Here is a 12243-nt window from a genome sequence, read left to right as displayed (position 1 = left end):
CATACATCATGAAACGATGACCACAATAAATTTAGTGAACATCCATCATCTTGTATAGACATAAAAAAGAAAAATATTTTTGTGTTGAGAACTCTTAGGACTCACTCTCTCAACTTTCATGTTTAACATATGGCAATATTAATTCTATTTATCATGTTTATGTTCCGTCCCTAGTATTTATTTATCTTGAAACTGGAAGTTTGTACCCTCCAATTCCCCCTCCCCCACCCTTACCTCTGGTGACCACAGATCTGATCTGCTTTTTTGTGTGTTTGTGTGTTTGTTCATTTTTGAAGTATAGTAGACCCACAGCACTGTGATGCATAACACAGTGGTTTGGAGTTTCTGTACAGTACAAAATGGACACTACTGCTGCACATATTTACATTTTACAACTTGATGAAACACACCTGTGAAACCATCCCCACGTGAGATGAGCATGTCCACCTCCTCGGAAGCCTCTTCAGGCACCTTTGCATGCCGGTCGTCCTGCCCCACCCCCGCCACTGTCCCTAGGCAACCACTCATCTGCTGTCCCTGCAGGGTTTGCATTTTTTCTAATTTTGTATAAATGGAATCATAGTGTGTGCAATTTGGGGAGGGGTCTGGCTTCTCTCACTGAGCATAATTATTTTGAGATTCATTTATATTGTTGTATATATCAATAATTTATTTCCTTTTATTCCTGAAGAGTAGTCCGTTTTATGAATATGTCATAATTTGTTATCCATTTGGCTGTTGGTGGACATTTGTCTGGTTCCTGTTGTTGCTTGTTGTGAGGAAAGCTCCCGTGAACATTTGGTGCAGGCGTTTGTAGAGGCATCTGAAAGTGGTTGGCTGGATCATGCGGTCAGTATAGGTTTAACTCTTTAAAAAGCTGCCAGATTGTCTTCCCAAGTGGCTGCACCCCCTCCGCTCCCCCACGTGCACAAGGGCCCTCATTCCTTCCTGTCCTGGCCGTGACTGGGCACGCTCGGCCTCTGTCCTCTCGTAGGTGTATGGTTTTGGTTTTGGTTTTGCAGGTGCCTGTGAACTAATGGTGTTGGGTGTCTTTCCATGTGCTTGTTTGTGATACATTCATGTACCTTCTTGGTGAAGTGTCCATCACAAGGTCATTGAATACAAGGAGGGATGTAATGCCATCTAGAGCATGACCTTTGCCCTCAAGGAACTTCCAACATTATTTTTGAAACATAATATTTCCAGGCCTTTTAAAATTACGCCTTTTCCTAGGCATAAGACCGCCTTTTGTATGACTCAGACTTGTGATCACAAGCATGCACTACTGTGCCACGAAGGCTCCAGGTGTGAGCGACCTTCAGACTTCTACTGACACCGTATCCCTCCTCATGGCCCTCAACTCTCTCTCTCTCTGACTGCATCCTAACATGTTTTATACCAAGAAACCAACTTGTATGCAAAAGAAAACCAGAAAAGTAAGGAGCCGGGAGTTCAGGAGCCCAGCGCTACGCACAGGGCCCCAGCAGGACGGACAAGGGGGAGTCACGCTCCACCACAGGGTCCAGAGAGAAGCATTTTCCCACTTCCCTCTGCTTGTTGCCCTCAAGGGCAGGTAAGTAAACCATCGAGCTGGGGCTTTGGAGAGAAGTACAAGAGGGTGGTGCCACAGCTGTCTGTGTTCCCTATTTTAGATGTTTTGCCATTTTCCCTCTGCCAGAACGGTACCTGGTAGGTGTAGAAACAAATCCACTGACAGATTTGAAAGCAGCAGTTCCTGCTGGAGGCAGTGAAGTGAGTTCTTCTTGAGGTGAGCATGCTGTGTTGAGCGGCTCTGTCCTGGGATCATTTCCTCCCCTCACGGCCCCTTCACGTGCGGGCTGCCTGGCCCCTGGGCGTCCTGGTGTCCTGGGTCAGACAGACGCGTTCCCTGCGATTTCAGAAACGGGAAGACTTGTCCGTGGTCCTCCCAGGCTAGGCTCTCCTTCTGTCTCAGCGCCTCCGAAGGTGTTCTGAGGGCTGGGAGGGTGGCTGTGCGTCCCCATGAGCATCCTCCCTGCCGGGGTCCCAGCAGGGCTGTGTCCACGCCTTTGCTCTGATGGATTAATACTGTGCTGCAGTCTCTGTGTGGTAGTTTCCTTTTCTGCATGAATTATATTTTTCAAGTGTAAGGTGTTTGAACGAGTCTAGGTGCACTCTGTGTCTGTCCTTTATGCTTTATAAAGTGTTGTCTTACTTTCAGCAGCCCTCATGTTTAGAAGCTGAAACTTTTTTTTTAAAGCCCATTGCTACACTGAAGCTTTCAGATCCTCAGGCCTTTTTTCCTGGATTTTCTGTCCCTCCCTTCAGACTGCTCTTAAGCCAGCTCTGGAGCAGCCTCTGCGGAGGGCCTTGCGAGCAGCCCAGGGTTCTGCTCGGTGCTTGGTGGAGAACAGCCGCTCGCGGAGCTGCAGCCTGAGCGGAAAACCGTTGCTTGGTGCTGTTCGGGCCGTAGGTGCTGTGGTCCCACGACAGAGACAGGCCGCTCACGGAGCCGTCAGTTTTCATGTCCGGCCCAAATAGGGGTCCCCAGGGTCTGGGTGTTGACTAGAGGAGAGGGACTCAGACCCAGCGGGGCCTCCCTGGCCCGCGCCCGTCTGTGTCACGGAAGGCGGTCAGCACTGCCTCAGGAGGCCGGATGAGGGGCCGAGCGAGACCTGCGAGCGCTAGCCGGCACTTTATTAAATCCTCGTAATTGGGTCTTTTCCCCATTTTGTGTATGAGAAAGTTGAGACTCTCCAAGTTAAACTGTGTGCCCACAGCCCTGTAGCTTGTAAGGAGTGGCCCCAGGTCCCTGGGACCCTAAACCCACGATGCCTCCTACTCTGCAGAGAGGGAGCCTTCAGCTCGGTAGAAGGCATCAACTGAGACATAAGCCAGGGGAGAGTGAGCCTTGAGAGCTGCCCCAGGAGCTCCAGCTAGACTGAGGGCCCTTCCTTGGAGAAGGCATTTGAACAGCGGCTCCCACGAGTCGGAGCTGCTCATGCTGGGCAGCCCTCAAGGCTGCAGCACCCAGAGTGCACTGCATCCATGTTTCAGAGCCTGAGTACAAGATTGGTGACCTCTGTCCCAAGAATACCCTGAAAGAGGCCGTCCTGGGAAGTTCAGGAGTGCTCCTTCTCCTCCTCAAACACTTCCCTGGGCTGCTGGGGCTGGGACCAGCCACCCTTCTCCCTCTATGCCCACGCCCCCCGGAGCACACACAGGAAAGGTACAGCTGGGAGTACTGTGTCTCCTTCGGTTGAAATTGCATTTTAGTGAGTAATAACCCTGTCAGAGCTAGACGCAGTCTAGAAAAGAGTTAGTTCCTACGCTGCTAATAAAACTGCTCAGACTTGCCCTGTGCTCGTGACTTAACTGACCTCACCAGGGACTCTTGCCAACCATCCCTGCCTGGTGGCTGTTTCCTGAATTTTCAGACAGCAGACCTCATGGGTCCTGTGTGCTCCAACACAAAAAGTTTCCTTTGGGAGGGGTTTATGGGAAATATGGGGACATCAATCCGGTCCCTTAGGGTGACATGAAGTGTCCCCTCAAAATAGGTTCATTTGACTAAAAAGAGTTATTACAGCACATTAAGCCTGTGGTGCATGGTTCTACGTTGGACTCTGTGGAGCTTCAGCGTAGTTAGAGCTGCTTCCTGGATGTGTGCTCGCACCCTGAGCACATCAGGCAGCGTCACTGCAGGTCAGTGCGGCCCCTTCCCTCCCAGGACACTGGACAGCCATCCCCAGGGTGGGCGGTGGGTCAGGTCCCTTTTGAGTTGGCAGAGTGCTTGGTGTATCCTGGTGGTAAAGGAAGCAGACTGATACCCTGCTTCTACCTTTAACTGTTTGTTTTTAAGAAATTAAAAAATTTTAGAGCAGGGCCAGGGCCATAGTAAATTCCCATAAAATGCACTCGTGAGTCATTGCCTGTGAGCCGTAACTTCTTCAGTAAACACTTGTGGGTAAGTCAGTTGCTTTTGAGGCCTACCTGGTGTACAGACTTACTGAGCATAAGCTACTTCTGAACATCAGACAATTTTTTAAATTGTAGTAAAATACACATAATATAAAACGTACCATCTTAGCCATTTTTATGTCTACAGTTGAGTGGCATTAAGTACATTTACATTGTTGTGTGTCCGTCAGCACCTTCTAGTTCCAGAACTTCTCATCTGGAACTGTTTCCCGGCCCCAGCCCCTGACAGCCACACATCTGCTTTCTGTCTCTGGATTTCACTATTTTGGGTGTTTCATATAAATGGAGTCATGTAATCTGTGGGCTTTGTGTCTCACTTTCACTCAGCCTAACGTTTCCAGATTCATCCACTTTGTACCATGTATCGTTCCTTTCTGTGGCTCGAAAACGCCCCATCGTGGGGATGCTCCCCGTTTTGTTTATCCATTTTCCGGTTGGTAGACGTTTGTGTTGCTTTCACCTTTGGACTTCTGTGCTGCTGTGGACACTCGTGTGGGGGATTTGTGTCCACGCCATCTTCAGGTCTTCTTGGTTTGTCCCCAAGGAGTGGCCTCACTGGGGCGCATAGTGATTCTACGTGTAAGTGACCAGGAATCGTCACATTGCTCCGCAGCAGCTGCGCTGTCTTACGTTCGCAGCAGCAAGTACAGGGCCTCTGGTTTCTCCACATCCTCACCAGCGTCTGTTGTTTCCAGTTTTCCAAGTACTGTGCATCCTGGCGGCCTGAGGTGGTGGCTCAGCCTCGTTCTGATTTGCAATTCCCTGGTGACCAACAGCCTTGAGCATCTTCTCTTATGCTGCTGGCCATTGTCCGTCGACTTTGGAGAAATGTCTGTTCAGATCCTCTGCCCATTTTCATATTTGGGCCTTTGGGTTTGTCTGTCATTGTCTGTCTGTCTGTCTGTCTGTCATTGAGTTGTAGGTTTGTTTGGTTTTCATGGAAATTTTCAAATACACACTAAAGCTGTGAGAATAGTAAAAGGACACTCAGTACACCGCCCAGGCCCGGGTGGTCAGTGCACAGTCCTTGCTCTCCCACCCCTGCCTGGTGATTCCGAAGCAGGTCCCAGCCATTTCATGTCACCACATATTTGGACAGAGGTCAGACTTCCCAATTGAATCATGGTCAGTTTTACCGTTGATTTGCTTGACTTAAGATCCAAATAAGGTTCACACATTGCATTTGGATAATATGCCTCTTTTAAGTCTGTTTTAATCTTAAAACTCCCATCCCTCTTTTTGTTTCCTTTCAGTTTGTCTTTGGAAGGAATTGGACTGTGTCCTGTGGAGCGTTAGCATTTTAGGTTTGGTGTTGACAGCCCTGCAGTGCTGTCCCTGATATAAACTGGTAGTTGATTCGAGGCTGGATCTGATTCCAGCTCAGATTTCCGGCAGAAGCCCCTCAGGTGGAGTTGTGTCCGTCCGACCAGGTAGAGGGGAGGGAGGCCGGCTCACTACCGCTGCTGATTGCGGTCGCCCAACAGTGCTGGTCTCGCTCCGTCTGTCCCAGGAATTCCTCTTTTCAGACAGGCTCCTCCATCGGCTGTTTGGTTGCCTTATGTCGAGTCTGGTCAGGAAGGTTCCGTCCAGTGCTTGATCCTGGCCTGGTTCCCCAGCGCACAGGGTCCTGAGCGAGGTCCAGCTGGCCCGGCCAGGCCTCATGCTGGAATGTCCCGTCCATGTTTCCAGCTGCCTTTGGTCGTCGGGTCGGTGGTCCTGCCTCCTGGCTGCACACTCAGGGCATCTGGGGAACTTTACGGAGAATGGTGCCCAGACCGGCCGGATCAGCCTCTCCGGCGGATGGCTGAGAGGTGTCACCTTGAAAAGGTTTTGCCCGTGATTCTGAGGCCTTTATTGGAACCCCTTCCCCCACAGGGCACAAGATGCAGGCCTGTCTCCGGGGTCGCTGGCCCCCTGGGCTGCCTGCCCTGGCGTCTTTCCTTCCTTCCTCCCACTTTACACACGTCCCGACATGGACATTGTGACGAGCGAGCCTCAGACTCCCCAGACCCCTGCCACCTCCCCCCTCCTCTCCTCTCCCCTCCCCTGACCTGGAGCAGAGCCTGGCTCAACTTCAAACAGGAGACAGCATGGAGGCCCCAGGCAGCACCTCAGATGTGCAGCCAGCGCAGGCACCCCAGCACCAGCAGGCTGCTGCGTGTTCCTCCCGGGGCCTCTGGGGCCTCCCGCTAACAGTAGCTGCCGGAGTGCTAAAACCCGCCTCCTGGTGGCTTTTCCTTCTCTTCTAGGCACTGCACCCCCCACCCTCCTCACCCAGATTCCCTAACACCCTCCAAACCCTGTCCCTCGGCCCAGGGCTGAGGCCTCGAGGCCCCGTGGACAGGGTTTGTCTGTGGCTCTGTCCTGCCTCCCAAAGGCAGGCGGTGTACTCGGTCATGGTCACGGTCACGGGGGGATCCCACCACGGCGGCTGAGACGGCGGAGGAAGTGCTGCCATGAGTGTTGCAGAGATTAATCATGGGTTTTGGCCCTTTGCCTTGTGCCCCCAAAATGGCATTTCCTTAAATAGATCAGAACCTTAACAACTATGTGGTATTTGGGGTGCATTTTATGGCCCTTAATTAAACTTCAGACACATTAAAACATTTTAAGATGTTTTATGACCTATTCTTAATCTTTTTTTGTGGCCATTTGTGTAACTTCTTGGCTCTCAGACTCCAGCCCTCAACCCTCGATGCACAGAGGTGGGACTCACCTGCTGCCACAGGTGGGGGCAGGCCGCATCTAAGGGCGCAGGAGCGGGGAGGGCACATGTCCCAGCTTGGGGAGCTGCCCGCCAAGGGCAGCGGGGGCCAGGGGAGTCTGAGCTCTGGTGAGATGAAGAGGGCAGCTGAGGGCCCTGCACACAGGCCACAGCCATCTGCCTACAGATCACTGTCGGCCCTTCCTGGATGGAAGGAAAATGGGGTGAAGCACCTCATTTGAGTCTGTGCTCAAAGCTTTTTTTTAATATAAATTTATTTTTTTTTTTGGCTGCGTTGGGTCTTTGTTGCTGTGCACGGGCTTTCTCTAGTTGCGGCGAGAGGGGGCTACTCTTTGTTGCAGTGAGCAGGCTTCTCATTGTGGTGGCTTCTCTTTATTGTGGAGCACAGATCCTAGGCACGTGGGCTCAGTAGTTGTGGCTCGTGGGCTCTAGAGCACAGGCTCAGTAGTTGTGGTGCACAGGCTTAGTTGCTCCGCGGCATGTGGGATCTTTATGGACCAGGGCTCGAACCCGTGTCCCCTACGTTGGGAGGTGGATTCTTAACCACTGCGCCACCAGGGAAGTCCCTCAAGGCTTTTTTGAACTCCCGTAACCCTCTTGTTTTTGTCCAAACTTATACTTATCTTGTGCAGTAGGAGAGCCCTGAAGACACCTGAAAGCTAAATGCGAAATCTGAATTCATTAATTAGCAACTTGTATTATAATTACTATGTGTCTCTATTTTAAAAGAAAACTGTTTCATTCTTAGAGAGCTTGGCATTGCCTGTGAATAGTGCGAAGAAAGTCCTCCTGTTAGTGTGCATGTTCCCCTCAAAAAGCACCATTTTTGGCTCTATGAGTATTATTTTTTGTAAAGGGGTCAGCTGGCCACCTGCAGAGCTGCGGTGTCAGGGCCCGTAGGGCGGAAGGTCCTTGACCCTGCAGCTGCTTCAGAGAGAAGCGCACTGGAAGACGGGTCTCATAGTCAAGGACCTTCCTCTTCACTGGAAGTACCACTTTCTGAAAACAGAAATTCCATTTCTGGACAACTTTGTGAAGGAAATACGTGACGAAGTCTGTGTGTGAGAGCTGCGAGGCTGTGCAGATGACGTGCCCTGTGCTGTGGTTTGTGGGACTCCTCTGGCGACCTGCTCACTGGGACCAGTGGCACCCTGAGTGCTGCCTTGTTCAGCGGGCTTTCTGGCAGCACTGATGCTGTTGACCCCTCCCAGTTCTGACGCTTCTTCCTTTGGCTTCTGGTTTGTCCCGCCTGTCGGGCCTTCCCCTGTGTCCCGTTGAAGGCGGTTCTCCTCTGCCTGGCCCTTATACTGAGGGGCTTGGTCTGAGGCCTCCCTCCTGCGCACTGTCCGCTCCGGCCACCGCCGGTGCCCCCCCTACACTGCGTCCCCAGCTGCAGACCCTCGTGTCAGCACCAGGCACCTCCCTGGGTGCCACAGGCGTAATTGTCGGGAGTATCTCCCCGCAGTGAGCCGTGTGTCACTGGAGGACCCTGCTGTCCAGTTCTGCCGGCACAGACTGCGGGCTCTCTCCTTCCTCACGGCCAGTCAGTCCCCAAGTCCAGTTTGCTTTTCTCCGGAGCCTCTGTAGCCCTCACTTCCCCTCCCTGCTCGCCACCCTGTTGTCCCCTGCTCCCAGCTCAGCCCCAGACGACTCATACCCAGGCCCCTGCCTGCAGGCCTGAGGGTGTCTCGCTGGGGGTCAGCACTCTGGCTCCCTCCAAGGCCAAGGTCTCCTGCACCACCCTGGAGGGCTGCGGCTCTGGTGTCCTCACAGGCCTGCAGAGACGGTCCGTGCATGTCCCTGTGGCATTTGAGTTGCTTTGTGATGAGCGGTCATAGCGTCGCCATCCCTCCGGCCTTGGGTGTTGAATGATTTTATGAGAGCTTGTTATCTGCGCTCTTCTTCAGGAAACCGGGTGGGGTGGGGCCCGGGTCCCCGGCCCACTGCTCACCTCGGGGGCCTGGAGCTCCCTGTGGTCCCTGCTTGGGCACAGCCGGTAGTGGGAGGGGGTGGCTCCCGTGGGAACGGCCATTCCTCTGGCAATTTCATACAGTTTTTGTACCTTTCCGCGCACTTATTTCTTTCTATGGATCCTGTCCTTTTATTAATACGCTGTGACAGCCGTGGGGCCCAGAGCACAGACAGGAGGCTGGGAACGTCCCAGCTTCCCTGTGCTTTTCAGCTTTGGAGACAGCCTTGCTGTCTCCATGCTTTTCTGTGTTCTGTCTGTGTTATTTCATAGTATCAATAGTTTGATTTTTCAGCCCCGAACATGAAAAACACTGAAGTAGATGGTGAGATGGGAGCAGAGGGTGCAGGCCTCCCCACCTCCCCACCCACCCCTGTGTCAGGGCCTGTCTGCTTCTCCAGCGTCTTTGGATGGGCCGGGGCCACACTGGCCGGGCCCCCTCCATCTCGCAGGGGGCAGGGCAGTGGTCTGGGTTTCGGTTGTTTTGATTTAGAAATTGGTCGTCGTTGCCCTGGGGCCCCAGGCCCGCTGTCTCCTCGGGGTGCCTCATTCACGAGGTGCTGCTCTGACTGCGGGGTCCAGGCTGCGGGTCTGGTCTGTTTGGAGGAAGCTGGATGGCCGGGTTCCCACAGCTGGGAGCTGGGGCACAGCTGCTTTCTCTGGTGCTGGGGCCTTTGCCTCAGGCCGGTGAGGCCAGGCACGTAGGCTCCGCCACATCAGGCCTAGCGGCAGGAAGTAGAGATTTGTTTTCCTCCAGGCGTGCATGTGACCCACGGGCAGGGGTCGGAGCCTCTGGCTGCTGTAAGCTACACTCAGCCCCGTGCAGAGCTGGGACACGTTGTGAAGAAGCTCATTCCCTGCTGCCCATGTGATGGCGACCAGTGTCCTGGCTCTTTTGTCAGGGCGTTTGGCCCTGACGACTGGGAGGAATAATCCCACAGGAATCATCTGTGACCTGAGCCTCATGGAAAAACGCTTCTGGGGTTTATGAGAATTAAAGTGAGACACGGCCCGGAGGATGCTGGGGACCAGGGTTCCCAGCCCTGTCCTCCCACCCACCAGCCCCACACCTTGGACAGGTGACTTCCTTCCCTGGTCCTAGCTTAGTCCCAGGTGGGGCTGAAGCGCCCCTGCTGGCTGCTTCCTGAGATCCCGATGACATCAAAGGGACAGGTTGGCCATGGCCATAACTGTGGTTGTTGCGGAGCAGAGGCCTGTGAGGGCAGCCAGCCTGTCGGGGCAGTGTCTTCATGGTCACAAGTGTGGGGACCAGTGAGGCAGGGGCTGCCCAGGCCTCATCTTAGGGGGGCAGTGATGTCACTGAGTGGCTGGCACTGCCCTTAGATGGCCGTGTCAGATGGCCCACGGCCACCACACCTTACCACCGCCTTTCCCTGGGGCTGTCAGCAGATTTGCGCCCCTTTGCACCTTAACCTGATCACTTTCCTCACCACAGTTTATGGACAAGTCCTCCAGGCCGGATTGGCGGCCACTGAGGGAGTGACCTCTGGGATCACTGCCCCCAGAGCTGCTGCCCTTCAGAGGGTCATGGTTGAGCAGTCCCCAGAGGGCAGCGTCCTGGGTGCCTGCAGTCAGGGCTGGACGCTTCCTTTTGGTGACAGAGTTTGTTTCCACACTACCTGCTGCTTTTGTCAGGAGAGCCCCACCCTCCCCACCCGCCCTTTGTCCCTGGGCCCTACTTGGTGTCAGGACCTAACGGTTTGTAAGGGGGTCGGGCCTGTAAGGGGGTCGGGCCGGCAGACTTTGTAGAACACTCCCTACAGAGGTGAATAGCGTTGTTCTTTGGCCGCTGCTCCCGGGGAGTGAGGACTGCCGCCTCGAGCACAGTCACCCAGGAAGCGGACTCATGCATTTGAAGGCTGCATGAAACAGTAGTAAGACATGAAGCAGGAGGTGCTGGGGGTTGGGGTGCTCTCTTTTCCAGTTTGTGGCATTTTCATAAAGCGTGTGAATTTCCAAATTTCATTGTGGAGTTTCAGCTTCAAAAGGATTCTTGCAAATAAAGGTAAAGGTTACTTTCTAGCTGAATTGCTTTATCATATAATAAAATACTCTGAATGACGTGTTTCTTCTGTGGTTGTGAACAATTTAATTTGAATATGGAGTAGGTGCCCCTTCAAAGAGTCGAGGTGGTTCTCGGAGATGCACTGTGGGAGCCCCACGCACCCCCCCACCCCCCACCCCCCGGTCATTGGCACCGAGTGCAGGCTGGTGGCTGGTCCTCAGAGTGCAGGGGTTGTGATGTCCTGTAAATGATGGGGAGGAGGCTGGACCACAGCTCTTCCTAACAGCGCTGCTGCTCCCCGGTGCCCCGGAGGCGGAGCCCCTGGCCCCCAGGGCTGTGTCCTCTCAAGCCAGGGTTTGGGTGGCTCAAATTTCTGCTGCTATGGTTGCAGCGATCTGGTGTGCAGGGTGGGGGCCGGTCACGGGCACCAGCTGGTCCTGGGCTCGGCCCCCAGCCCCCCATCCTGCCGTGCTTCCTGCAGAAGCTCAGCCTGCTGGGCCTGGGGGCCTCCGCCCCCCTCGGCCATCTCCTGAGAAGCCCGCAGTGTGTGTTGCTCACATGTTTTCTTTCTTTTCCTGCAGAATATCGACATCACCAACTTTAGCAGCAGCTGGAACGACGGGCTGGCCTTCTGTGCTCTCCTGCACACGTACCTGCCCGCCCACATTCCCTACCAGGAGCTCAACAGTCAGGATAAGGTGAGGCCATGGAGGGCAGGCGGCGAGGGGAGAGAGCCCTCCGTGGCGGTGCGGGGGGCAAGCTGCTGGCTCCTCGCACACCGCGGTGGCCTCTCTGGGAACGACATTGAGGGTCAGGGCTTCTTGAGGAGAGTGGTCTGGGCAGCGTCACCCACGCCAGGCCACCTTCCCCACGTCCAGCCACGACCGGCTCACGGTGCAGCCCTGCCCAGACGGGCACTGGGAGAGGACCCAGGCCCAAACCCTCTAGTGTGCACCCCCATTGGCCCCTCCTGCCCTTCAGATGACCTTTGAAAACCCCCACGGGGAGGAAACAATTTCACAGGTGTTGCTTATTAGCTTTGGGGGTGCTGGGCAGCTCAGAGCTGATGTGTGAAAAGTGACCCTCCTGTGTGGAGAGGAAAGAACAAGTGTGTGGGTGTCACTCCACAGCTTGTCACCAGAGGGGCGGGGTGTCGGGTATGGGTGTGGACCGGGCTGGTCAGGCTGCCCTCCCCGGCCCTGCTCATGCACCTGTCACACGGTTTCTTTTCCAGCGGAGGAATTTCACCCTGGCCTTCCAGGCTGCCGAGAGTGTCGGCATCAAGTCCACACTGGTGAGCCCCCGTCCCCTGAGGAGAGAACCCTGAGAGGCCTGGTGACCAGGAGGCTTCTGGGTGGGGACTGGGGCCCCGGCGGGCCCTGCACCAGCCGCAAGGACATCCTGCGGGTGGGGTGCAGATGGTCCCCTGCCCGGCGCTCTTTATGCCTCCCGTCAAGTGTCCCAAGGAAGCGCCCTGAGTGGGGGGTGGTCACGTTTCGCTGTCAAAAGCACATTCCAGCAGATCTGCCTCGGGTGTCAAAGTAGAGGCAGGGGAGGGCAGGG

General features: G+C 54.5%; 1 protein-coding gene across 3 annotated transcripts in view; it reads left to right on the top strand.

The window, feature by feature from the left end:
- Positions 1-12243, top strand: part of SPECC1L (sperm antigen with calponin homology and coiled-coil domains 1 like) — a 128227-nt gene that overhangs the window by 112854 nt on the left and 3130 nt on the right. For all 3 annotated transcript variants that reach the window (XM_060120832.1, XM_060120830.1, XM_060120831.1), the window contains 2 exons: positions 11262-11378; positions 11915-11974. In XM_060120832.1, coding sequence (XP_059976815.1) covers positions 11262-11378; positions 11915-11974 — 177 coding nt within the window. The remainder of the gene's footprint in view (positions 1-11261; positions 11379-11914; positions 11975-12243) is intronic.

Source organism: Lagenorhynchus albirostris, chromosome 14 (genome assembly GCF_949774975.1).
Source record: "Lagenorhynchus albirostris chromosome 14, mLagAlb1.1, whole genome shotgun sequence".
NCBI classification, from domain to species: domain Eukaryota; kingdom Metazoa; phylum Chordata; class Mammalia; order Artiodactyla; family Delphinidae; genus Lagenorhynchus; species Lagenorhynchus albirostris.
This window is presented reverse-complemented; position numbering and strand designations above follow the sequence as displayed.